Source organism: Cebidichthys violaceus, unplaced genomic scaffold (genome assembly GCF_023349555.1).
Source record: "Cebidichthys violaceus isolate CVI_PGR_0920_01 unplaced genomic scaffold, fCebVio1.0.p SCAF_7, whole genome shotgun sequence".
NCBI classification, from domain to species: Eukaryota; Metazoa; Chordata; class Actinopteri; order Perciformes; family Stichaeidae; genus Cebidichthys; species Cebidichthys violaceus.
The window spans coordinates 16,335,240-16,362,780 of record NW_027176927.1 but is presented as its reverse complement, the minus strand read 5'-3'; the positions used below and the strand labels follow the sequence as shown (position 1 = coordinate 16,362,780).

The following is a 27,541-nucleotide window of genomic DNA, read 5'->3' as shown; positions in this document are numbered from 1 at the left end:
GATTTGGAGCACATTTAAACATTTTCCAATGTAACAAATGTAATTACAGTTCATTGACATTGTATTGCCTTTCCAATCCATTTTGGACTTGTTAATTATGTACCGCTATACACATGTTAAGAGGATCATTTATTTTTAATAAGGTGTAACTCACTAGGCACATTAGAATCATTTTGTTTCCAGTTCTGTCATGCAAGGACAATATTAAAATAATGGTTTTGATCTCACTGATTAATCATCGAGTGCGGCTGAAAGAGGCCTTCAGCACGAACAGAAATAAACAAAGCTTTTCACAAGATTTCATCAGAACACGAGACGACGTGGGAGCTAAATGCAGCTTAATCCCCAGCCGTCCCAGCACCTCTGCTAAGCCGGCTCTGGAGCTTTTCACAGCACTCCGGTGACACCGGGCCTCTCTTCACTCTCTGGCTTCTCAGTCAATTTTTCAAATTGCTGGAAATTGCAATCTGCACAAGTGCGCAGGCACCCGGCCAGCGGTTTTGTCCGGTCCCAGTGGGGGAGTGGAGGGGTGGGGGGGGGGCTCCTATCCTTCTCTGATGCGTTTAAGGCCCGTCTGGAAGCAGTGGGGGGTGTACAGTCACACGCACACACACACACTGCTGAGTTAATGGAGTAATCCATGCTGCGAAATCTTGAAGGTATCGAACTCTAACTCTTGCCGCATGCGGGGAGCTGGGACCTGCTTTTCTCTTCAATTATCCCCATGCTTTTGTCTGTCTCACTCTGCTGTTATGTTGCCATGACTATACATATATATATGTCTTGCTGCAAATATGAGTTTCATTTTTTTCTCGTTGTATAGACATGTGCCTCTCTCTCCGTTTCTACTGACGTAATGAAAGCATACTGAGACTATAGAAATGGAAGCATAAAGGCTATAGAGCTGTCCATGTCAGTTACATAACATGTCAATAGAACATTCAGTTAGTCTACATTCAAGCTTATCATTTAAAGTAAACCCTTTGCTATTTATCAAAATGATTTCTGCCAATAGAAGAACAAGCCAGTAAGGGTTGCGATCCTCACCCAACAGAAGGGCTATTGTTGAGTTTTCATACCCTATCGGCATTTTGATGTCTAACAGACAACGTTTATTTAGAGCACTTCATATTCCCCTCTCATCCTCTGGAAACCACACCCATCGGACAGGAGAACAACTGGCACCACGATACGCAGCGAAGGGCTGAAACTATTACAGAGCCTGAAGCTTGATAAACGTCACCAAGGAGAGCCGAGACGGAAGCTCAGCTAACCCAGTGAGGACCTAAGGCTGCTCCGCTACCCAGCATGCCCCTGGCCGTCCGACGCCCGGTCCCAGTGAAATGAGACGGATGAAAGCAGCGGGAGGTCGGTTACCGTTGAGCCCGCATCTTCACAGAGACCCGGATCCATCGCTCATCCCAGGTCGAGCTGCGCTTGACGGGCGGATGGCGGGACAGAGCGCAGGACTCCGGTGGGACGAGAGGAGGCGTGTCTACGTCACGACGCTCGGTGCTCAAACAGTCGGGTTGATGGACGATGTTACCTCATGCGAGGATGTCGGCCATGTTATCTGCCCAGGGAATTGTTTTTGTTGCCGTTTACATTCCTTATGATGCTAATTCATATGTTTGTTTGTTACAAGTGATGGGCTCCTGAATGTCGTTGTAAATGTCTGTGATGCACAACAACAATAAATGATCCTTGAATGTCTTGTTGTCTGTATCCCTCAGTCTGGCAGCTTATGAAAACGTAGTTCTGGGTTCTTTACCGTGTTGGTGGTGCATACCACCACCACACAGCCTTTTTGAATGTCTATGAGGAATGTAACACCAACCGCATCAAATGGAGCCACAGGATGACCGTACAGCAATATAGATCCTTCTGAGGGTTTTGGGGGTTTCTAAGGAGGATGGTTTGAATCCGGTTTGCACCCAGTAGTTCGCAAGTGAACGCATCGTCGCTTGCTCTTCACTCTAGGAAATGTATCCCATAGTAGCTGAATCAGTTCTGTGGTCCCTCCTTTTTACTCTATTACACTCCAAAATGTTCTCCACGCAGACCATGTTGAGGGCCACTCCAAAGCCTTCTCCTTTCTGATTCCAGGAGTTCTGAAGATCGACACCCATTCAACACTTGTTCCTCCTCACGCTAAACTCGTATCCGGTAGCCTGAGCCTGGCCTCCAGCCATCTTCAGATCTCAAAGGTCTTCTACAAAGGAGCCTGCTCAAAATCCACGTCAACTTCCTTTTACTGTTAACTCGGTGTCAGCATCCGTCCGCTCACATCCCATCACGTTGACCCAATGCGTCCTCTTTTTATCGTAGAGCCTGGACAGATTGCTTCTTGATTCTGGTTCCATCAGCATTTCCACCACGTTCTCTCTCTCGTTCCTCTGTTCACTCATTCAGGAGTGTAGCCGCTACCTCTGCCTCCTGTAATTGCATCCCAGAACACTCAATACAGTCTGAGCCGCGGGTCCTCCATAGCGTACTACATCCGCTTAATCTAGTCTCATGTAACTGTTTTTTTTTTTGGGGGGGGGGGTTTAACGTTCACAGCGGATTCCCCCCACAATGCATTTGGCGAAGTGAATGAGCTACATGCAGTTCAAGCCTTTCATGTTAACCATGTGTTCCTTTAGTAAAGCGTACTTTTGGTGGTGTGGTACTTGCTGGTGAAATGTTGCTTTCATGTGAAACTCACCAACTCTAAGTTTGAAGTCATTGAAAGAGTGTTTGTTGATAACGTCCAGCTTCCCCACCAAGGCAAACGCAAACTCTAGCATGGTCCCTATGTGCATGTACTGCCTGTCATGCTCCTGGGAAACAACGAGGAAACAACCAGTTACACATTCAGGTCGAGTTGAAAACATGATTTAGCTGTGTGTGTGTGTGTGTGTGTGTGTGTGTGTGTGTGTGTGTGTGTGTGGGTGTGTGTGGGTGTGTGTTGAGCGTACCTGTGATGTGTACTCAGGCCCAGGTGATGCATTCAGCCCAGTAGCAGCCATGTAAGTGCTGCCAATAGTCTTGATCTTTTCCACGCCACTGAACTTAGGTTTCGACAGCAGCTACACACACACACACACACACACGATCCACAGAACAGCTTTAACAAAAGGGACAGAGTTTATGGTAAAAGTGATGTTTCACGCTTTCATTTTTAAACGATGCATGCGCATCCATATGCATATCATATATGCAGTGTATGGATTCTTAAGAAGCGGTTGTGGTTTGAGCCCAATCACATGTGACAAGAAAATCAATGAAACCCAGTGGAGAGAGCGTCCTGGTTTGTTTCTAGCATGCGAGGCGCTCGTGCAGGACGTCGTGACGGCGGGTTGTTTACCTCGTCAAAATCAGCGATGATTTCGTTAAGCAGCCTGAGGCACTCCAATCCTTCTTTGTTGACGTCAGATTCGGTGTAGAACTCTTTAAAGTCCGGGATGGAGGCGAACATGACGCACACCAGGTCGTAGGACTGGTGGTACAGATCCTGCGTGAACAAATACAGACACGAGTTTGGACAGCTGCGAAACAATGATATAAACGATGATATAAACGATGATACGCCACAGACTTCTTAAAATGGAAGGAAAACAGGTGACAAGATTCTGATGTACTGAATGAATACTTAACAGTATTCTCAAATAAAAGCATTGGTGGGACCAGAGAGGCAGACAAATGAAAGTAGGCAAATCACCCAAATAACAGACGAGCTTCTGAGTCCTGTTCAAGTGCAGGAATAGTCATTTGCTGAGTCGTCATTCAGAATGATTTGCAGCAGAGGTATCGCTCCTATTTAAACTGCCATGACCTCCAGGATACCGCGTCCTCTAAACTTCCTGAGATGTAAAACTCTCTACTTTATATACTCAGGGATGGAACAGAATTCAGAATGATGAATGAGACGTTCTCACAGGCAAGTCAGCAAATTCACCTCAGACTCCCCCAATGTTTTGCCATCGTTCTAGGAAATGAATCATTTAAAGTTAATACTTTTCTTATAAAGAATGTTCTAATGCACAGTCTGGATGCTCCCCGGTTTGAATTATACTTGTGCGAGTACACACACACACACACACACACACACACACACACACACACACACAAAGAAAATGCATTTGTCTTGTAATTTCAAAACTCATCCTGGTTTTTGAGTGGATTTAAAACATAAATAGCAGCAAAGAAATAAAGTACGTTCATATTTCAGATGTACTGTAATGACTCAAAACATAGATTGTCTTTGAGGTAAGCTGCTTTGCAATGCAGTGAATTATTGTAATCTTGTTCATAGAGCCACTCTGTGAAAGCACAATACATCGGTCCTGCAGCCATTTGTCAAAAACACGATTTGCATCGTTTGACCCTTCATAACTTCAAATGAAAGAAAACAGAACGGCCGCCTACCTCGTTCTTCCAGTTGCGTGCCAGGAAATGTTCCGCGACGTGTGCAGGCAGGACGTTCTCCAACAGAACCCGGTTGAGGTTCTCCATGGTTTCAATCTCCTCGCACTCCTTCTTGAACTTGTTCTTCCACAGAAAGTCTAACCTACAGTAATATTCATTCTGTTACAAGAGGACACAGAGGTGAAGAGACTGAAGGTACAGCTGTACAGCGTGCTTCCATCAGGTCACAGAGAGAAATACAAACACATACAAAATGTCAAGTCTGTCAAAGCTTAAAGGCAGGAAAGGAAATGAAACGGACTACACATTTTAAACAACTGCAAAAAGCCTCCGTCAAGACAGGCAGCGATACAGTGATTTATGCAATATTAGTGGAATCACAAGTGGAAAGCTGCAAACACAGAACTAAAGGAAGGAGAGCTGTCGATGGACACACTGTAGGCAAAGATGGAGTCAAATGTTTCAGGTGAGGAATGACTCTAGTGGGAATTTTGTGGGTATAATTTCTTAAGTGAAATTAAATTTCTTCCATATTGGATGAAGCGCTTTTTCCTGAGCAGTATACAATTCTATCTGATTTCATAAAACGAATGCACCAACCAAGGAGAAACATCATCGTAAGATGATCTGATGTAAGATGAATGAGCAGAGAAGGTGATCTGATTGAATTTTAGGAATATAATAACTTGTTACAGTCAAAGAGAAAAAGGGGGGGGGGGTACAAAGACAAAGTGTGTATGCATCAGAGCAATATTTTTGAGACTGAGCAGTTATGAATATGTGCCATCTGTTATTTCTGCTGTACGTCCTTCTCTATGAGCACTTTGTCTGTACATTTCATATCAGCTCAAACTCAATCTCCATATGTGAGACACAATGTCCACAAACACAAGTTCCCAATGGAAATCCAAAGTGTGTCAACAGTTGTGGAACGTAGCCAATTTAAAATCACACATAAATAATGCATATAGCGCATACGCTCGGTGTACTACGATGCCGAATGAGTGTCCCTGTGACGCCGTTTAAAGCCCAGGGGAAAGGGCTGCTTTAATGATAAGCTCTGATAGAAAACAGAAATATTACTCTGCACTGAGCCATACCAATAAAGTAAAGCATGCACAGGCACACACCGCATGCCCTACATGCACCGTGTTATATAACGTCACTGTAGCTCAGAGTAAAAATGAACATTTTCTGCATGATCAAAATGTGAAGGGTTCTACGACGGGTTGATTATTGTTACTTTAAATAAATAGAGTTGATGTGAGCACTTAAGACTCTACTGCAGCTCCAGAGGACAGTAGTCCCCGAGTTCTGGATCACTACTCAAGTACAGCAAGAACCCTTTAGTGTAGCGTAAACCAAAACGGCCAAACTAAGAAGCACACTACACATGCTCAAATCTCAAAGTCCACCTGTGTAACTTCACACTTGCTGTTCATTCATTGGCCAAACCGATCTCACGATGCCTCTCTTGCAGTGTGGCACAGCGGCCGAAAAGCTACATCCTCTCTACTTCGGCTAATCGTTCCCCAAGCTCTGAGGTTACAAAAAGGTACATACAGCGTAAAGAGAGCTATGAACAGTGGTATCGGGGGTCCAATTTCCTCTGAACTCACAGGAAACATCTAACGCTAGCTCCAGTGAAGAAAATACTCGCCAACGACGGCACTGGCCCAGGTGCAATCCCCAGCTGCACTGCTTCGTCAGCTGGGCCGTACATCAAACTTAATTGTGTTCACGCGTGAGAGACCGTTAAATGGTGAAAGAGATCTCGGGACCGTGGGTTTCCTCAACGGGAGGCATGAGACGGGTGTGTAAAAAAAAACAACCATAGAATGTGCTTCTCACAATGCAGTCTACACCTTTTATAGGCCAACAGACTACGTTGGACCAGAGTGCACGGGAAAACAGCTTTTTCAAATTGTTAGAAAATGGGAGAAAACAAATAAACACGTGCACACAAATACAAAGAGGGAAAAAAATAAAAGAGTGCAATGGCAAAAAAAAAAAATGCAAAATGTGCAGACGACAGCTGATAACATCATTCAAACTATTAAAGTGTGAACTCACCTGTCTGGCAAGTACAAGCAGAGTGATGAAGAAGATAAAGAGGGAGATAGAGCCCATAGTCTTGAGGTCTTTGAGAACTCCTGGTCTTCAAGGGCAGAGAAAGAAAGATGGATGTGTTTAAGCATGGAGAAAGAGATAAACGGGTAAAAAAGGGATGAGAGTAATACAATTTCATTAAAAATTAAAGTCACAATCTGCAGTATATGCCATGTGTCACATGACTGATTGACAAACCGGTTTATATCGAGCTGTCATTGGTTAAGACTGTGACAAGAGTTTGTTTACTATCTGCATCCCAGCGGCTGAGCTTCCTTGCCAGGGTGGATTCACAAGGAACTTTTCTCAATGGTGTTAGACTCGGCACTGTGAACCCACATCAAGCTCTCGCGGCTCCACCATCACAAACCTAAAAGTAGGACATCTGTCCAGGGCAGGATTAGGCAACCAACCAAGACCCAGCTAGGAATTGTCCTGTGCGTGCAAAAATCCTAAATCTGACTACAGTTCAGGCTCAAACACACTCAGAGTTGCACAAAAAGCCCGAAGCATACTAAAAATGTAACAATGCTCTTATTCAAATCTATAATGAAACTGATTCTTTACAGCGGAGAAGTCCGAGTTGAAGCTCTGACTGTGTGATAACACTCAAACAGGACTGTTGCATCCTAATTTCTGGGAGCACATTTTGCATATTAATGGGCACTTACTCTTATCTAGGGCAGCTCGGCAGACAGATGAGAAAACAGCCTGCGAGTTCTGCACTTGCCTGGGTCCTTATTTAACACATTCTTTCCACAGAATGGAGGGCAGTGACTGAGGACAGACAGCTGCTCATAAAGCTATATCGGAGATGGAATGCACACAAACAGGAAGCATGATTTCATTTAGTTTCTGATGAGTTTTACAACTACAGAGATGAACAACGCTTCTGGATTTGTCAATTCTACACTTTCCCCACTGCAGACCAAAGCTCATGCTGTTATGACGGGCCCTAGTTACTGACGGCTGCTCTTATGTTTCAAAGGTATGACTGCATGCTTGGCTCGGCTCGGCAGTCTTGACGAATGTTGTGCCTAAGCTAGCTACTTTGCTACATTGCACCAGAACATACATATCACACATTACATATCTGCATATGATAAAAAAATACAAAAAAATATACAAAATTAGTCATTTAATTGCATATAATTTTGTTATAAATTGCTACTGACTATTTTACAAAACAAATGAAAACAGGTTGCCATTTGGAGGACGTATATAGCAAATGGCATGGCACTGTTTTTATTTTAACATGAGCTTCTCTTGGAACACCCTTATATTTCCGAGGTGGATCCGAATCACTCGCAAGTTCTCTGCCGCTGTGACCAAAACTGTGTGAAGTGTATTGGCTTCACGGGAGGAGAAACTTAAAAATCCCATTATGCTATTTCAATAGCTTTGGACAGGAAAGTCAATCACCAAAAAGAACAATGTCCTCCTCCTCCGCAGGCAACCAGACAATGTAACTTGAATTGATAATGCCATCTGATGATCCAGTTTTGAAAACTTTGTTTTGGATATTACATCCAAAGTACTCATCCAAAGTACTAATTGGCAACTAGGGCTTCAACAAATGAATCATCAGAAATTCTCTTAATTTTCCAGTAAGTGGGTGTTGGTCCACTATTCACTGTCTATGGCGCTAAGCGTAGGATTTGTCTGTAGCTCAGTCTAAACTGTTCAAGGGCACAAAAAGGTTGAGCTGTGCAATATCAACATGAAAAACAAAAACAATTTCCTTTAGTACGTTATAAACAAAAGTAACCAACCAATATGTTGGTACATATCATTTTATGCCATCTTACTCGGAGTCAGACGGCTTCAAATTGTTTTTCTGTAGATTTTCCAGCAGCCCACCTCTCCATAATATATTGTTGTTAAATCAACAGACTAAACAACAAACCACGTTTGGTACGTAGCAAAACATCTCAAATTTCCCCCTTTCAGTGTTTTTCTCAAAGAACAATACAGAAAAAGTGATTGACAAAGAAGATATGCAGACAAACAATTTTGATTGTATATTTCAATTGATTCATCAAGGAGTGCTGTGGTTTCTCTATATGTCGAAAAGTCATAGTATAGCATGTCTAAAAACAGTCATAGTATAGCATGTCTAAAAACAGTCATAGTATAGCATGTCTAAAAACAGTCATAGTATAGCATGTCTAAAAACAGTCATAGTATAGCATGTCTAAAAACAGTCATAGTATAGCATGTCTAAAAACAGTCATAGTATAACATGTCTAAAAACAGTCATAGTATAGCATGTCTAAAAACAGTCATAGTATAGCATGTCTAAAAACAGTCATAGTATAGCATGTCTAAAAACAGTCATAGTATAGCATGTCTAAAAACAGTCATAGTATAGCATGTCTAAAAACAGTCATAGTATAGCATGTCTAAAAACAGTCATAGTATAGCATGTCTAAAAAACGTCATAATGTAGTATGTCTAAAAAAAGTCATAGTATAGCATGTCTAAAAAACGTCATAATGTAGTATGTCTAAAAAAAGTCATAGTATAGTACAGTGATTCTCAACTGGTGGGTCGCGACCCAAAAGTGGGTCTTAGTGGCACAGTAGCAGTGACCGTCTTTCAAAGTTTCAGCAGGTTTGGTTAAATTTGATGCCAGTAGATTCAGATTGTAGTCAGATTGGGAGAGCAACAAGTAAACATATCCTTTGGTGTAACAGCAGTCTTGTATGTATGTCGTTAATGCTACTAATCTTTATCTCCTTTCATGTTTGCTCACATACCACAATCCAGAACCTCAACATAACCATGTCATTTCAATTAGCTGTACTGTAGTATAACACCTACAATGCACTGACCACTGTGCATCAGCAATCAGAAAAAAAACCTCGATTACAAAACATAAAAGCCCCAGAAACTGGACCAGCATTGAGATGCACCAAGCAGTCGGTGGATTGCTGATACATCCTGCATGCTTGTAGAGACAAACTGAGGTTGTGGGGAAAATACTGGCATTGAGAGAAGCCAGTTTAAATGGTTCAGACACCTCCAAGGGTTGCCCCCTAAGTGCCTCCATTCAGAGCTGCTATTGACTCGACTAACTGGAACACCTGAAGGTAGACCTTCTTGCTCTCCTTTCCCTTCATATCACGGTTTTCCATTTACTCAGAATCCCACAGGTTTAATAGCGGATGGCCATTGTATCAACATAAATCAACGTAACCGTTTCTCTTCTCAGCCTACCTCAACACAATACGGTTCATTGACGCTCTCTTGAACAGTATGCGTTCGTCACTGTGCACTTACCTGTCCAGGCTTTCAGTCTTGTACAGAAATGTGCTATATTCATCCAGCAGAGAGGCATGGGTTTGTAGAATAATGACATTGTAAACCACAACAGCCGTCAACATGATAATCATCTTCAGCTCGTAGTTTATCCTCAGGAACACAGAGCAAGAGATGAGGCCCAGAATGCAACTGTAAATTAAATACTAGACAGACAGAAAAAAAAGGGACAGAAAGTCAGATTGATAACTGGAATAAATCAACCGAGGATGATAAAAGCAAATGTACAGATGATTCTGATAATCTTCACTTACGGGAAGGTAGAAATTGTTTTTGCCTGGGAAGGCAATTAGTTGTCCATTAGGGTAAAATTGTGTTTCATTGGATGAATTGTAAACAGGAACAGGAGGCAGCAGATTGTCTTCTAAAAAAAACTAGAAAAAGAACACAAGGTCAACAGAAATTGAGGGCTTGTCAAATCTTTGGTTAGTACTAAAAACTGTTTTTGTTTAAATCCACCACAGAAAAAAAAAACCTGCACACTATTCACAAGCAAATTACAAACACACTCTTCTGTCTGCTTGTTTTGCACGTCAGCCTGGTAAAATACAAACTCTTCTAAATTGTACTTGCAGGAGGAAAATGGAGTCTTGTTAGATAAGAGGCCAATAGTGACAACCATTCAATATTGTCCTTTAAAGTGAGCCTGCAGGATAAGGTGAGGATCGGCTGCCACACTGGCCAAAGACAAGTTCATTGGGCTCATCCGCCCTTAGCGACTGACCCACGTCAGGCGCAAAACAAGATTATAATCTCTGGAATCGATTTGTGTGAAGGTCTCAACCAGGGTCCTGACAGCGTGCTTTATCACGCAACTTCCCCACAAGCCTCAGGCAACTATCCCACCTTTAACCGAGCCTTTTTTTGTGTTTTCTCGACAGCACTACGCCTCAGTCAGATAAATCGGAAAAGTGATGGAGAAGAGTATAACAAGGATAGAATTGTTATGTATGATATTCCCATATCGCTACATGCAAATGGTGTAGGCACTATTATATGCAGGGACACCGTAATATTTAGATTTGAAAAAGCCAAAAGATAAACTGCTTGGAAAAGAGAAAACAAAGAAGATATTCTTCTGGAGTTGATTATGCGGTGAAATCTCCAGTCAGTTTGAGGCGTAACGGAGAAAAGAAATGGAAAGCAGAGAGATAAAGTGTGTCCACAGCCCCCAACCATGAGGAAAAGACATATTTACCACTGTGGCACAGCATTCTTTTTTTATTGTTGCAAGAAATATTTGAGTTATTTTTATACTAAGCGCACTCGGTAAGACAGCAGTATTAATAAGTTTGATAAATATGATTTTGCAAAACATCTAAACATCCCTGGTTCCTATTTGTTTACAAACGTGTTGCATTTCATTACCTTCTAATTGCACTGCATTACTAACAGTGTGTGTGTGTGTGTGTGTGTGTGTGTGTGTGTGTGTGTGTGTGTGGGGGGGGGGGGGGGGTTGCGATACTTCATTCCTAGTGAAGCCTAATTGCTGTTACTCCTCCCTTACTTACCATGTTGAAGACTGCCATTATGAGTATTAGAGCTGTGGTTGTCATGGTGAGAGTGATGCGGGGCCATGGCTTGTTGGCAATAATGACCGATGACCTCAACAGCCACGTCCAAGAGCTGGAGGCGCTTTTACTGCAGTGCTGCAGGGACACAATGAGTGCATGGGTCGAAGAACAACAGAGGACCTGGGAGCTGAGATCTTAAGGGTGGTGGTGGACGCATTCAAACATGCCAAAGAAGCAACGAGGAACACAAGCACAGATTAACTCATTCAGATAAGTATAGCATATGAGCAGACATATGCAATAACAAATCAATTATTTCTGTTGACAAAAACAAACGGTGTACGTTCACTCACTGAAGCACCTGTTACTGATGGACTCCTACTGGCCTCAGCGGCGCCAATAAACCAGATCAAGAGGCGTAAAATGATGAAGAGAGGGGTCCTATCAACTCAATGGTGCACACTGCAATATATTTCAGACTACATGCAATAACTGTGCTACAAAATGACCACTGCGAGTGACTCCATCATATATAAAATGATGCATGCAAACCACATATATAGCTTCCAACTAACCATTCAGTCTGACTGCATTAAAAGCAGAGCTTAAAATGGGTTGTTGACCAGCTTCTGTCTCCTGCTTCACTACTCAAATAATCAGAACTGAGGGCGAAGCGTGTACGTATCCGAGAGACACACTGTGCAATCATGCTTTTCATTCTAACCCAGCAATAGGACCTGACAGACAACACGCTATATAGCATTTATGATTTTAATATGTTGACATACTGTTTATTACGGAGTTATCGTTGAGACAAAAATGAAATCGTCCCATGCTTCTGCACATGGTGGCTGGGCCTGTTACAGTCAATTACTTTTCCTCTTTGCAGCGCTGCCTTCAGCTGAATGTGTGTCGTTGCGAGACAATGACACTGAAAGTACAAATCATTTGCTCGGTCATCTCGGAGCAATATCTGAGATATCGCCGGGGCTGAGTTAATGTGACATTTGAATAGCTCAGAAATGTGAATTACAATACAATAAAGTGAGGACGGGAGACCGCATCATGCAGCAGCAGGATTACCAGGAAGGTGGCGCTAGTGAGGGAACATCTTGTTTTGAAAACAAGGCATTTGCATGCAATCCCCTCTAGTCCAACAGATCAAATAATAAGAATTACTTTAATAAAACATTTGAATGAGAAAAGACAAAGTAACCTGCTAGGGTTGATTTAAGTTAAAGATTTCAAGTTACACAGTCACAGAACCAGCAGAATATGCAATTCAGTTGATCAAATAAGCATGTTTTACCTTCGATAGGTACCCATCATCATTCCCTGCTTAACAGTGACAAGGTTTCTGCAAGAAACGCTATGTAGGTCAATACCTCACTGTGTGAGAGAATGGAAAAGCTAAGTACAGTACATTCACAGGGAGGCATGAGGTGTTTTACTGCGACTGTGAAAATGAAACTGACTGACTAGTCACACTGTCGCATTTTCAAATGCTATCCAAAACTATACAAGAGGAATACATGTACGGTTAAGTATTGTTTGGATTTACCCTCTTCAGCTTATAATTATCAAATTCAGCAGAACCATTGATTTTCTAATTGTACAGTTCGTCATTCATGATCTTAATTCAAAAACTCAAGATTTGAGTCACTGACTTTTCAAATGATGTCTTCTTGTCCTAAATTGCTATATTGGAAATTAAGGAATAATTCCATGCCGATCCCATCTTGCGACGTGAGGCTGGGACAAAAGAGCCGAATGTTCTCTCGAAACTGAAAGACACCGTGCCAAGGAAAACACATGCATATTGATCATATGGTCTAATGGTCCCATGCACAAAGGATCTATGAACCACAGGCTGATTCTGGTTTCTTACACAGGAGCCCCTGAATAAACTGTGATGTACTACTGTATCTTTCACCATAGTAGACAACAACATGACTCAGCAATGCCAAATAAAGTGAGCAAAAGATGACAGGAGGCTTCTCAACACTAGCTATTGAGTGATGTGTTTTGTTTTTGAGCCTTGGGCAGCATCCATAGGGAGCACAGTTCAGAGCAAAGCAGCAGATTCTCACTCGCTAAGACTTAAAGATAAGACATTGGGTGCAGTGGGTTGGATAGGCCTGCGGCTTGTGGAATTTGATTGCACCTTTAATGTTGTAATAGTCATTTCTTATTTTCTTCCCCCTCATTCTCTTTTCTTCTGCTGGTCTTTCATTTATTTTGACTAGACAGTGAGTATTTCAGAAGCGCTGAAGTCGCATTTGAAGCCCTGGACCATCTTCCAGTAGCTAGATCCAATATTGATTCAAAAGGTGTGAAGGCATTGTTAGCGATTCCATTTGTTAGAAGTATCTTAGCAGGACCCCCAGTAAATACATCATGAGATGAACTGAAATGAAGTCAGCCTTGTCTTAATGATTTACAACGCAAACATCAGGTATGCTGTAAACCACAGATCGGTGCGTCTGCTCCTGAAGCATGAACCGAAGCAGTGGTGTGCAGCGGCGCTGGGTCAGGGTTACACTCTGCACAAAGGTAAAACTGAGGGGTACTTAGGCCAACAACCGTGGCACTTAATGGGCAGTTAAGCTGACCAGAGGGGCACTTGGACCACTCAGGTGCCTTTGTTATGACAACACAGCACAAAAGTGTACCACTAGAGAGCAGGCAGACCCTGGGCAAATACAGGTTTTAATAGAAAAAGGAAACAGAGGAAGGGCACTACTAAAACAATTATGTTCGCAGGAAATGGATTTACTTACCACAAAGTGTCCTATAAAGCATATGAGGAGGATCAAGGAAAGGAGAAGAAAAGCCGTTCCAAAGGATATCCCCAAGACAGTTGTCCTAAAAAAAAAATACAACATCAATGTCATCAAGTTTAGTTCACTGGAAGTTAAATGTCATTGTGCAAAATGTCACTATCACTGGCCTTAGCTGAAAATGACTTATCAACGCACAGAAACATAAGCAAAGTGTACGTGAATGAATATTCTGTTATCACACTAACACAGAGCACTACAGTGAAACACTTTGAAATAAAGCACACGTACTTTGGAAGGACGAGAATCTGCACAATAAAAATGCAGAAGAAGATCAGACAGGCGCAGGTGACATAGTATTTGAAGGCCGGCAAGGTTGTTGCTCTGTACTAAAAGGATAAAAAAAAAAAAAAAAGAAGAAGGTCAAGTTTCGATAAAAGGCTTTCAAACTAATATCCAAGCAACTTCAAAAGCTTTTCAGCTAAATGTAGGCAAAGGAACAAGCGGTAAGGATACGTTCTGTGATTCTCTTAGAAACTACTACTCAGATAGATCCACTCATATTTGTACTGTACCTCCTTCTCCAAGGATTTATTGTGAAAGAATAACGATATTCTTTGAATGTCTTCGGACTTGAGCCACTGTCTGTAAGCATAAAGGTATCGTCATAGAGCAGAGGATACGGGCACCGTTCAAAGATTCAAGATTCGAGATTAGATATTTCTTCAAAATGTTGAAAAGTGACACGAAGAGGCAGGTATTCCATACAAGCTCCACCTCGTTAAGGTACAGTGCGTGCCATCGTTTGCTTTAATGTGCCATGTTTGCCATGTTTTATCAGTGAGTTTTAGAAGACTTATGTATGCACTTTATTAATATGACCCCTTACTTTTGGGAATTTATCCCGTCAAAGGTCCTGATCATTCTCTCGTTCAGTTCCTCCTCAAACCGTTTCTTCTGAGACTTTGTTCTTTAATGGGTAACGAGGAGAAAAAGAGATCCTTTAAGTTCACATAATATTAGTCACACACATCAAAGCCTCGAGCAGAAGTCTCGTCTTATTAAACATCTTGTCGTCTGTCACTGTACTGTTGAGGGACGAGGATAATCCCGCCAAAGAAAATTGTGCCGGAGCTGTAAAATTAGCAGCTTGCCTTTCTGATCTCCTCTGGAAGTGATACTGTCCCATCGGCACATCCTACACACAGAACGAGAGGACAGACATGGGTTACAAGCCATCGTCGCACTTCGCGATTAATTAAATCTCAACATCCGTGTGGAATAAATTACACACAGCGGTGTTGATCTTCCCGTTCTCATTGGTCATGCTGTCTCTGTGGTGCAGGTTGGCAAACGGCTTGGCTGCTCCCCAGGACTCCAGGTAGCGGGTCATCCTGACGGAGGCTCTCATCTTGGCTCCGTCTACAGTGTGTCTGGACCGGTAATGGTGCTGTGGGCTCCGACGCTCCACCTGGAAATAAGTGTCATTTTATTGCATTTTATTCAACATTCGTTTCACTGAATGCGATGGATGTGCTACAGTACCTTTGGGTTAATGACCAGATAAGTGATGACTCCATGTTCCTTCAGGTAAGGGTCTCTTTCTTGCCCATCGCTGTCTTCCACCTTATAGGCACCAATCAGATGCTCCAGTGTCACCGAGGTGATGTGGACACGCCTGGCAATGAACAGTTGTATCAATAAATGGCTTTCTTTGAATATGAAGATTGGATTTGAGTGTTCTTCTGGGATCTCTTCAGCACGGATCGACGGTAACCAAGCAGACAGAACTGATGCAGATGCAGTGTGGTAAAGTAAAGGTATACAAAGAATAGAATGCAACGTTACCTCATGCAAATGTCAACATGTGCCTCTATCGGATTTCCAGTCCACTCACCCGGGCACACCTCCTGCTTCCATATGATTGGCCAGCGTGACGTCATGTGACCAAACATCATATTGCCATTTCTGAAGTCCAATCACTCCACACAGGACATTCCCAGAATGCACACCGACGCGCATGCTGATGTCAACCCCAGTGGCATCTCGCACTTTCCTGTCATGTACCAAAAAAAAAACAAGTTTTACAAATGTGGAGTAACTGAACATCATCACACACACACACACCACACACACCTCGTTAGAAAAGAGAAGCAGCGCCTCGTTCTGACCTTAATGGTGCTGATTTTGATCTCAACTTGTTTTTATTTAAAGTCTCTCCTTGTCCATTCATGTTCTTGCAGCCCCCTCCCCTTTGTCTCAGTCTGACGGCTGCGGCAGGATCTCACACTTACCGCCGCACACACACGATTCAGCTAGATTGGCAATCAAGAAAAAGTCTAATGCTAATGGTAAGCGAGTGCTTATCACCATTACCGGTAGGGATGTTCCACAATGCATGTTGACATTCTGTTTAACGGTATATCCGGCAGAACAATCTTTGAAATGCAGGTAGTAAAAAGTAGTACCTAAAACAAGTGTAACGAGACTCTTGAGAGTCTTCAGGTCGTGGCTGAGTTAACGGACACAAGCATCAGCATGAGGCGATGCTGTTTGTACTGCAAGAGGCATTTCGTTTCTGCAGTCAGTGTTCCCGCGGTTGGAGTATGACGAATGAGCCACTGCTGTGCATCTTTTTCATCATTTATTTACATCCATTTCATTTTTGGTCAGATATTTTCACACATTTTAACGCCACTGACACCAGTTGTCTACCCACCATCAGTACTGCAGAGTTGAGGGATGTTTGATTGACTGAGATGTATTTATTGGATGGTGCTTCCTGTGAGTAAGCGTTTCAATAGAGGGACCGTCTTTCTTCTGCAGCTCTGTTATATAACAGGCACTTACTTGATGGCCTCACACATGTCCAGACCCATTTTCACACAGTTCTTAGCATGGTTCGGCAGAGACTCTGGCAGGCCGGACACGCAGTAGTAACAGTCGCCGAGGATTTTGATCCGCATACATTCATTTTCCTGCATATAAAAAGATGGATCACAGCTCAGGCACACGGGGTCACATAAAGCTCCCGCTGACAGACAGAAAAGGCAGTTTTTTAATTGAATCACGTAATAAACTTTGAGGCAAAATCCACACGAAAACAGAAGTCTCTATATTTTCTATGATCCGTTTGTGTATGATTGAACAGAAAGCTCTATGAGTTTGAGTTATAGTAAACATGATGTAGGAGAGATTTATGGTTTCGCCCCAAATTAAGAAGCAAAAGCAGCACTTTATTAGGAAGTGTTCATAAGTGACAATAATGAAACGTTTACCTTGGCAATTTGATCAAATTTGCCGAACAGCTCATTCAGCATGTGCACCAGCTCTCCAGGTGAGCAGTCGCTGGCCAGCCGTGTGAAGCCCACGATATCAGCATAGAGAATACTAGAGACGGGGACAAAACATCAACATTTACACACAGTGTATGTCACATGTGTGTCTTACAAATTGTACACTACAGTACTGCTTGGTCAAACAAGTGGTAATTGAAATAAATAATACATGCCTGACGTTGGTGTGTCTCTGGACATAGAGGTTGTGAAAATTGTTTGTGTTCTCAATCTGGCCGAAGTTTGGGCCCTTCAGCCTCTGGATGATCTCAGCCTTCATCACGCGGGCGATGTGAGCCGGCAGCAGGGACAGCAAGAGGCGCTCCTAGTGGCAGTGACACAAAGCGACAGGAGGAAGTAGAACCGGGACGGTCAGGAATGACAAAAGAATAAGCAGATTGTTACATTTGAAAACAATCGACATTTGCAATATATGACATTTCATATAAGAAAGTGCAGTAACAATCAAATGCTGACGCATGCAAACAGAACGTTTATTTGTTTAACCTTCAGAGAATTTTCTCATCTGCAATCACTTATTTTGTGAGTGGCATGACCCGAAATTAAGTTTGCGTAGAACTAATACAAATACAAGCAAAGCTTTGACTTTAGGAACAAAATAAACTATCAGACCCAAAGTTTGTATATTTGTATATTTGTAAGTATGATCAACAAGGACCTTGACTCGTCACTAAAAAGATTTTACACATTCAGCAAATTGAAATTTAATTGAATTCAACTCTGGAGCATTCGCCTTTGATGACAGTAGACAAAAAGTTGTCACCATTTTTTAGTGAGACTCCATAAAAGCTTCAAGTGTGAAGATTAATCGGGCTCTACATTGTGTCAGGTTGACTTCCTGTAACCCAAATTAATTATCAAGGTAGAAAGAAAACCAAGCTGTTTTATAGTGCACATTATTTTGCTGAGAGCCACCTGAAGACAGACTCGACCGGTATTCACCTCACAGCTTTTCATTTATTTAGCGGGAGCTCAGTTATTTGTCTTTCTGCAGGTATTCCTCCAAGCTCATCTGCACAGTAGTGGGAGAAGAAAACTCCTCTTAGGGCGACAGGTTCAAGATTGGAGAAAAACACTTAATTAAGCCGATGTCACCTCCAACTTCAACAAGTTCTCTGCACCATTGATCATCTCCCTCCAATGGCCGCGGAGCCATTGAGGGTTCTACGTGGAGCGGAGGCCCGTGGTGGCTGCTGCTAACAAACGCTGCTGGGCCTCTGGGTTTGTGATGAGTCACATAGTCCCCCTTGGACCTCTCGCACCGAAAATGTATGCACTCACTGTACTGCGGGGCACTTTGGATAAAAGCACGCAGTAAACAGCATATATTATGATGACCCGAGAGGAGAGCGTCTCTGCACAGTTACTGCCATCTGTCGCAGGCAGCAGTAGCTCTGCGGGGCAACTGTGAAAAGCTCCACCCAAGGCGTTTTCAGCTTCACTCGTTGGAAGTTGAAACAACACAAGCTGGATTCACCAGAGGGATAACCAGCTCCACCCCGGGGCCTGGGCTTTCACAACAACAGCTGGATTCTTCCTCATTTGACTGTATCCAAAAAAGCTGCAACAGCTACAGCGACAGCAAAAACGCCAGCTTCATCCCAGGCTCACACAGCAGTGACGCTTAACCCACAGCCACGCTGCTCGTAAGCAGCAGCAGCACCACCTCGGTTCAGCTGGATTATTCTACTAACCTGATCCAACTTCACGCATAGCATGTGGAGAAACGCATGGAGGCAGACATACAATGTTGCTGCTTGGCTACACATCATTAACATATTTAAGTATTCTGTTTTTTAGATCATTTCAAAAGGGGTTTACAAATGGCATAGCAAAAAAAACAAACTCACAGAAAAGTACCAATGCATGCTCGTCTATATAGACTCAATGCAGAGGGACTCGTTTGATGCAGATGTTCTGATATCTTGTTAATCAGCTGCAAAGATTTCAGCCAGCAGCCACAGGAAGCTTACAAGCCTTTTACTACAGAGACTGTAGCAACATGCAGTCGGCTCCAGGGACTCAACATAATCATCACACTAAGTGAGGCCATTAACATTTACCATATTCTGTGATCCAAACATTTTAGGTACAATTCTGCAAGCAAAGCAAAGACATCAATTCCTGCACTATTAAGAGGTGGATGAGACATCTACATTGACATAACACAAAAAGATTAAAAGACGTTAAGATGGAGGAAGTTGCATTTTTATATATTTGGTTCTGGATTAAATATCAATCTCCAAGTCCTGGGCGTGATCATTTCATTAATACTTCATGACCACTTTACCTGTTGTCTCTTCTCAAACTCCAGCTTGATTGGGGACTTGATGCAGTTGCAGGTGTCCTGATAAGTCTGCTTCAAGGCCAACTCCATCAGATGTTTGTGGTACGCCCCCGCCATGTTGCCGCACATGAAAATGATAATATTGGCCACAATCTGAATGGGAACAAAAGCACAGACAAAGCTGGTATTAGATAAATAAATAGCAGGCATAATTAGTCTTCAAGCAAAATAACTGAATGGGTGACTAGTAATCTGGCATTTATTTAAAAGAAATAAAGCTGTGAAACAGAATTCATCTGTTGGTGTGTTACCAATTGTACATAAATGAAATGGGCAGTACTAGAAAAGCCATTTTATCTCGTGACCACAGCGGAAAGGCAATTACACACTTAAGATCAAGGATCAGGTCATAAAACAGATGTTTTCTCATTCTCCAATATGAAAACAGAAGGGTGCTTTTCGGTGTTCTAAGTCTTAAGGAGAAAATGAGCTTTTATGACGTGGAACCAAGGCGCACAAGCTTTTCCTTAAAGGGATAGTTTGAGTGTTTTGAAGTGGGGTTGAATGAGGTACTTGGGTCTGTAGTCGGTGTATTACTACAGCAGATGAGGGTCTGCTCGCCCCTAGTCCGGAGGACCAGACAGCCACAGGAGCAGAGCGATGTACTGCTGTGGACGGAGGCAGCAGCAAAGAGTACTTTAACAAACTCTTTTTGAAGAGAGCATAGACAAGTTTCTCTTTCAGCTCAGTCTCCCGTTGGAAAGAGATGTCTCACAGCAAGGTTAAGTGGTGATAATATTCTAAATGTAGAGCGTACACTTAGAGGGATATCGATTGATTTAGGTGTGCCTTTCTTTGAGGTTGCTAAAATTACATTCTGCTGCTGCCCTTGTCCACAGCAGCTCTCATGTCAGTACTACTGCCTGCTTCTCCAGATCGGGGGCACGCCCGCCCCCATCTACAGTAGGTAACACACTGAAAATGGATAAGTGCCTCATACAACACCACTTTAAAACAGCCTAACCATCCCTTTAAGTACTAGGCCCTGGCAACCGAGATCCTGTTGTGACGTCAACACTTTCAAAAGGAAGCAGTTTCCACAGCGCGTCAGAGATAAGGAAATACAGTGAAACGGTGAGATAGGGGAATAAGATGCGTGTGACCTCTATGCTGTGTGACCTCTATGCTACTCCTGCTCAACTGTTCATTGCCTTAAAATAGCATCATCCCTGCATCGGCTTTACTGCGGCTTGATCAGCCGTCCCTCTACGCTGCTGAGGCTAGTGACGCGCCCGGTTCAGGTTCATCCTACACAAGGAGGCCTGTCGGCTGTCATTACGACAAAAAACACCCCCCCAACTATAGGCTCTATTCGACCGTGGTCGCCATATAGAAGCCATATTTATTTATACATTTGTTTAATATTGAATTAAGTGGAATTCAATAAAAACAAAAAAGGTACATTTGTAGTTTTCTAATTGCCGATAGCAATAAATGTGGTCAATCATCCAGACAGTGATATCTCCATATACCATCAGCTTCATCTGAGCTCAACACTGACGTAACACGCTAACCAATGTCAGTATTAACACAGAAACATACACAACTACACTACATAAAATGACTCTCATGTGCACCCTGCATCACACAGGTGAAGGCAAAGTCTGACAATATAAAGCTCAGCCCAATGTGTGCTAAGATCAGAACCTTTACATTAGGAGATGATTTTACTAACTTGGCATTTTCTCCGACATCACCTCCAAGCTAAACTTGAGTTTTTTTGCCACACTAGTTTTAAGGGTCTCCATTTTGTTTATTCCGCTGTGTGCATAGCATTACAGCCTCACAGGGCCACAAGCATCACTGTGTGCTGTACATTCAGTGTTCACGTTGTCAGGAGCGACTAAAAATAAAAGCAGAATCAGTGATATATTCATGACACATTCTGTACGAGAACAAACGAGCCACGCTATATTGGTATTCAGTGATTTAGGAGGATAAATAGAAAGAGCTGACGTCTGAGGACAGTTATAAAGAGAACAGAAGTTGTATTGCCCCCGTTTGTTTGGAACTCATCGCCTACACTTTTTAGTCAATATCCCACCATATCAGCAGAGCATACAAAACAACACAATATGACACATACGGATAAATGCTTTCTCCAACCAAAGCTCTTCACTAAACCCACGGAGAAAAGTGAAGTCTGTTTTGTTCATTTTCAATTCAGAACAGTACTTTACTTTCATTCACATGTCCTGCATCCCCATGGCAGCGCTACACAGGAGGCTCCATTAGAGAAGCTAGTATATGAGAGAATATGACCCAGTGACGACGGGCGAATGTATAAAGACCCGGGAGCCCAAATATCCTTGAACTCAATATTTTTGCAATTTAATCCAAAATATAATGGTTCTCCCCCCAGTGGTCAGTGTAACAAGAAGGTCATCATTATGCTGGAAAGAAAGACAGAGGCTGCGAGTGAAAGGGAAATTGGTGAGAATGAGACATGGGGCAGGGAAACAAGAGCGACTGTGACCGGGGCGGATGAAAGGGCGGCGGAGACGCAGAACTTTTTTTTTGTTGTTGTCGTATGTGAAATAGTCTCTCTTTGTCTCGCTTATCACATAAATGTGCCCAACAGATTAACAGCCAGGGTTGTTGTAAATTGCATGAAAATACTTGCCAAAAAAAACCCTTCAATGAATCTTTTTTACATTGTAAAACTGTTTAGATTTTATATTCTTGAGTTGCAAGACAGATAAAAACATGTGCAAATACACAACATGTGTGTAGCTGCAGTACCTCTCACTGATGATCTGCACATAGACAAACTCCATGTATGGTTGTATAGAGGTTATGGTTCAAAACGTCTATAAAACAACCAATATTATCAAAATTGTAATAATAACCAACAACTCTTAACATGTATGAAATACCCCTACCGGCAAAAATATATCTGGTTTGTATGTTCAGACACTCCATATATATATATATATCTCATATGAATATGCAGAATGCATCCGTCCCTCCTTTAGATTTGACAAAAAGCAAACATCAGAGGCGGAGGCCATGTTCATGTGAGGCTGTGTTTATGTTCACATCCATTCACTGTATTCAGGCCAGGCATCCCTTTTGCCGTCCACCGAATTTAATGTCTCCTCTCTGAACATTTCCAAACACTGAAAGTTATTTTCTCCAAATTAAAAAAAGCATTATATTTCCAAGCCTGGCTTAGTTCAAGAGTTTATTTTCCATAGAAAGTCCAACAAAACCAGCATGACCTTTGTGCTGCAGAATAGTGTGCCTGACTGAAAGCAGGCACAAGGAGATGGACGGGGGCTTTTGTAAGCTGCTTTACAAAAAGGGCTTTTCAGCGGTACATATATTGTATGCAATATTTCATAATCACATTTTAAATAACCTCAAAGCATGCTGATATTTAATTAAAAATCCATTCAGCTAGCCATTCATTCTCTCTTCGAGAGTCTGCCAATAAAAAAAAAATCTGCAAGAAGTACCTCTTTGCAATTTTGTAGTCCTGAAAATTTACATGTGATGTTAGGTGTAACTCACTACTTCTTTGAGGCTGGTGGGGGGGGGGGGGGGGGGGGGGGTACTCTATTAGCTGACATCTGTTAGACAAGACACTGACAGCGACCCAGGCTGTCTCAAAGGTCAGCTGTGTGAATCCTCACTGGAACCCAATTACAGAGAACAGCGGGGTCAGGTGAGAGTGGTCTCTAAGGGGCTTTGAACCCTTGTGGTGATTCTAGGATTATGTAAATCAGTAAATCAGAGAGGCTGTTATGGCTGTTATTTCACTACCAAGCGTAGAGCAACTACCTAAGATCAGCGTGACAGTGAGTCTCGTTTTAATGACCTAGTGGCAACTGACTGCGACTCTAGTCAACAACAAAAAATAAACTTTTCAAGAATTCGAAGAATGTAAAGTTCTGTCAGATGAAGCTTAAATGGAGCTTGTTGTGATGAATTATTGGTGATTTAACACTCAACAATGAATCACAAATAATGCAAATGAAGGTTGTTTGGGGTCTGAGAGGGGAGGTTGTAATTTAAAAGCACTGTGGGAGAATTTTCAGAGTTTAACGTCAGTTTGGATCAAATCTGAATATTCCAAAATTGTGTATAATAAAAAAGCTGACTTGAAGATAAGAGACCGTTGTCACATAACACGTGTTTTGTGTTTATGAGCAGCCGCTGGCTGTAAAGTAGAGCTGTGTGGAAATACTAAAATACATAAAAGTATATTTTTAGATCAAGCAGCCAGATCATTCTTCCCACCAAGGACTACAGGATTATATTGCAATAAAAAAAAAAGTAGAATTTGGTGAATTTTCATTATGGATTTAATTAATAACCTCACATGAGGGACTTGAGAAGGTCGTTAAGCTCGCTATCATGGCAGAAGTGAAAAATAAAGCCCGATTTAAAAAGACAACGTTGCGATGCTATTTTTACATTTATGCAGGTGCACCTTATGATTTATGATTACCTTATTTAAGATTGTTGGATTTTAACTCACTGTAAGAGGACGTTCACTTTCTGTGACGTAAGAAAATAGCTGTTTTTTAATCAAATGTAAGGTGAAGTGATTATTATGGGCAGGATAATAACATGTTCATATCGTCCCATCCTACTTCCAACCTTTTAGGAAGAGAAGAATATAGTTTTAGGAAAATAACAACGTAAACATGTAACAAAACATCACTGTTGTACACACTATGTTAAAAAAAAAAAAAAAAAAAATGAAATATGTCTAAATATGTCATGCACATAAATCTGGACCGAACAGGGGGCTTCCACCTCTTCAATGAATGTGCTGGTTCATTAAGACTCCAGCGAGCCAGCACTGTAAAGTTTAATGAACTTGACAAAGTGGAGACGTCAGTATGGTTCCTTCTCACCAAATACCCTCTGGGCAGCTTACATGAGGACATTTAATGGCTGACATTTAGAAAATCCTTGGTAGGATAGACTGGTGTGGTTTTTTTCTACAAATCGCTGAGCTTAATTAAAGTAAATTAAAAATCCAAAACACCACGAATGCTCGCACACTGAATGTGTGTATGTGTGTGTGTATGTGGGCTTTCTTGGGAATAGTTTGAGATATTTGCAGATTCACTTTCTTGCTGAGAGTCGATGAGAATATTATAACACTCGCACGTCTATATGGTAAATACTGTACGCAGCCAGCAGCCAGTTAGCTGAGCTCAGCATTAATACTGGAAACGGCTACTATCATCTGATCAACAGTATTTAAGACAAGATGCTAGTGCAGCAGATGTTTCAGGGATAGGCCAGAAGTTCTCATTAATCTTCTTGACCGAGTACTTCCCAGTAGATCACAGCATATGAACCAGCGGCCTTAACATCCCCAACTCTGTGAGCAACTAATGAAAAACATTTTTTTATTCACAATTCAAGTGGGAGTGCAGTCAAAATAGTAGGTCTGCAACTCAAATGTAAGGATTGACCCGTGGGTTACTGAGTGTTGGCTCAGACAATACAAGTCATTTGATGGCAGCTTGGGCTCCGGCTACATGGGATGGACATTTCTGGACTTAATTGTTTAGATATATGTTGTAAGACCCTAAACATCAAGGAGGTAGGGCTGTTTAGAAATGCTTAGTCGACTAACACTCATTAGGTTGGTTCATCTAAACCGACAGATCTGTAAAACGTCTTCACAAAGAATAATGCAATAGCACCAGTTTAAATCTTGTGTTTACCAGAGATGTAAGTCATTCAGCATGAAAAAAAAAACATTAGGAATTACAAATCGACTAAAAAGATCTTAGATGACGAAGATCAAAACGAACAAGAAGTCGACTAAGCGAAAAACACGATCATCAGCACATTCCTAGTCGTTTTAATTGGTATTGCTTCTGGCAAAAGCAATTTACTCTCTAAACAAATTATAGCGTCAGAAAAAAAATCTTCCATTCAGCGTCCAACCAGAGGTAATCATTCAGTCACATTCACAGTAATAAAGGCAAATTGGCATTTTAGCCAATTTGCCATCTGATTGAACAGCGTGTTGTAGCGCTACAAATCCATTAGCCTCGCCTTAGCAAACGACACATTGAAAAAGTGGAGCGGCCCGAGCCTGTCCAGTAGCTGCCCTCTGACGCGTCCGCCTTAGAGCGTCCCGTCACCCAACCTCACCGCTCTTATCTCAGGAGGAACATGTAGGTCAGAGCCGGTCCCGACACAAAGGGCTGAACCGACACTGGCCTGTCGCCAGAGACACACAGGAGGAAAACACACACATGCTCTCCGTCTGACACACACAACTACACACACACACACACACACACACACACACATACTGTACACAGGAGTTAGCAATATGGGTAAAATCCTCTATGACAATACATATAATACCAAAATGTAATATTGACAATGTAGTTCATTTTCTGGAAAAACTGTACATGTTGAAAATTACAGGCATTCATACCCAACAAATAAAATGGATCGTTTGGCCTACAACTGAATAGGAAATTCAAGGTCTAATCTCAAGGAGCGGATCAAATCAGGCTACGTAAAATGATGAGCAGATTACTTACAAGTCTTTGTACATCAGCAGTTAGTTTGGATCACTCACTGCGATGGAGTATCACTGTGTCACATGTTTCAGAGTAAAAGGGAGACATCAGCCTTTCACAGCTGAAGATATAGAACGACCATTTAATAATGACCATTTATGTCATGTCATGTTTCCTCAAGGACACTTTTTCATCTTTAAGCGTGGGAGTTCTTAATTGATAGTGTTCATATTACACTACACAGCTTGAGTACTTCATTTGTTAATGCCTTTGAAGGGCTTCAGTTACTTAAAAAGTATCTCGGATTTCTGTAAAATACTCTCGTAGTAGTATATTAATGCAGATGTAAGATACATATTGTACGATACACTTATTCACATGATGCTGGGATGAAACATACAGCCTGGTATGCATTTGGTTTCGTAATAGAAACTCTGCGCCCGGTTGCCTTACACACATACCGCGTGACCATAACACATCATGCCCATTTCATCCTGTCATCATCATAACCACAGATGCAGACTTGGCCCTGAGGATGGTCAAACAACTACAACAAAACAACGTGACCGTCACACACAACAAATTAAATAGGGATAACATAGAGTCCATGTTTACTGGTGGGCATTTTGTCACATCTTGCCCCACATGCCATCTCCACTGCCGATTGAGCAGCAAAAAAAAAAAGTAACAGACCATAATAAAATACTAGGAATGCCTTCCTAATATGTCTGTCACAGTGATCTCTCGCAGCTAGAAGAAAATAGTCCTTGCAGCACTTTAGCACTAGCACACATTAGCAGGTGGAATCAAAAGGCATCCAGAGCCGGTTTAAAAGGGTTTCCTCTTTTCCTCTTCTCAGCCTGACATTTATTCAAAGTATTCCCCACTTCAAACATTACAGTATGCTACCTATCATGATTAAGCACAGCTCTACAACAGCCCTTTGGGCAAAAATGATTGAGTGAAAATGCTCTGCTAAGACATATTTTAATGATAAACATAGCATGATTAATTAATTCCTTCAGAATTCAACTAGAGAGTAATTTATATCTAACGTACTTTTATGCTTTTACACTGATTCTGATACTATTCGATATTTCTACAAGGGAGATTCTCCTAAAAAGGACTCTTGAAGGCAGATCTTCCACTGGATTTATGCTGACAGGCTAACTGGCCTGGTGCACAAGAGGAGCTGGCA

At 42.0% G+C, this 27,541-nt stretch overlaps 1 protein-coding gene across 1 annotated transcript in view; it reads right to left on the bottom strand.

Moving 5' to 3' along the window:
• The window catches only part of adcy2a (adenylate cyclase 2a), a 45,862-nt gene that overhangs the window by 2,855 nt on the left and 15,466 nt on the right, over positions 1-27,541 (bottom strand). Inside the window, exons 4-23 of the mRNA XM_068736076.1 lie at positions 19,781-19,930; positions 17,646-17,794; positions 17,413-17,524; positions 16,985-17,112; positions 16,032-16,190; positions 15,680-15,812; positions 15,429-15,605; positions 15,289-15,332; positions 15,024-15,104; positions 14,710-14,779; positions 14,426-14,523; positions 14,135-14,219; positions 11,352-11,489; positions 10,095-10,214; positions 9,802-9,986; positions 6,484-6,568; positions 4,411-4,569; positions 3,350-3,496; positions 2,961-3,071; positions 2,708-2,822 (exon numbers count right to left, since the gene is read on the bottom strand). Of these exons, the coding sequence (XP_068592177.1) occupies positions 2,708-2,822; positions 2,961-3,071; positions 3,350-3,496; positions 4,411-4,569; positions 6,484-6,568; positions 9,802-9,986; positions 10,095-10,214; positions 11,352-11,489; positions 14,135-14,219; positions 14,426-14,523; positions 14,710-14,779; positions 15,024-15,104; positions 15,289-15,332; positions 15,429-15,605; positions 15,680-15,812; positions 16,032-16,190; positions 16,985-17,112; positions 17,413-17,524; positions 17,646-17,794; positions 19,781-19,930 (2,446 nt within the window). The remainder of the gene's footprint in view (positions 1-2,707; positions 2,823-2,960; positions 3,072-3,349; positions 3,497-4,410; positions 4,570-6,483; positions 6,569-9,801; positions 9,987-10,094; positions 10,215-11,351; positions 11,490-14,134; positions 14,220-14,425; positions 14,524-14,709; positions 14,780-15,023; positions 15,105-15,288; positions 15,333-15,428; positions 15,606-15,679; positions 15,813-16,031; positions 16,191-16,984; positions 17,113-17,412; positions 17,525-17,645; positions 17,795-19,780; positions 19,931-27,541) is intronic.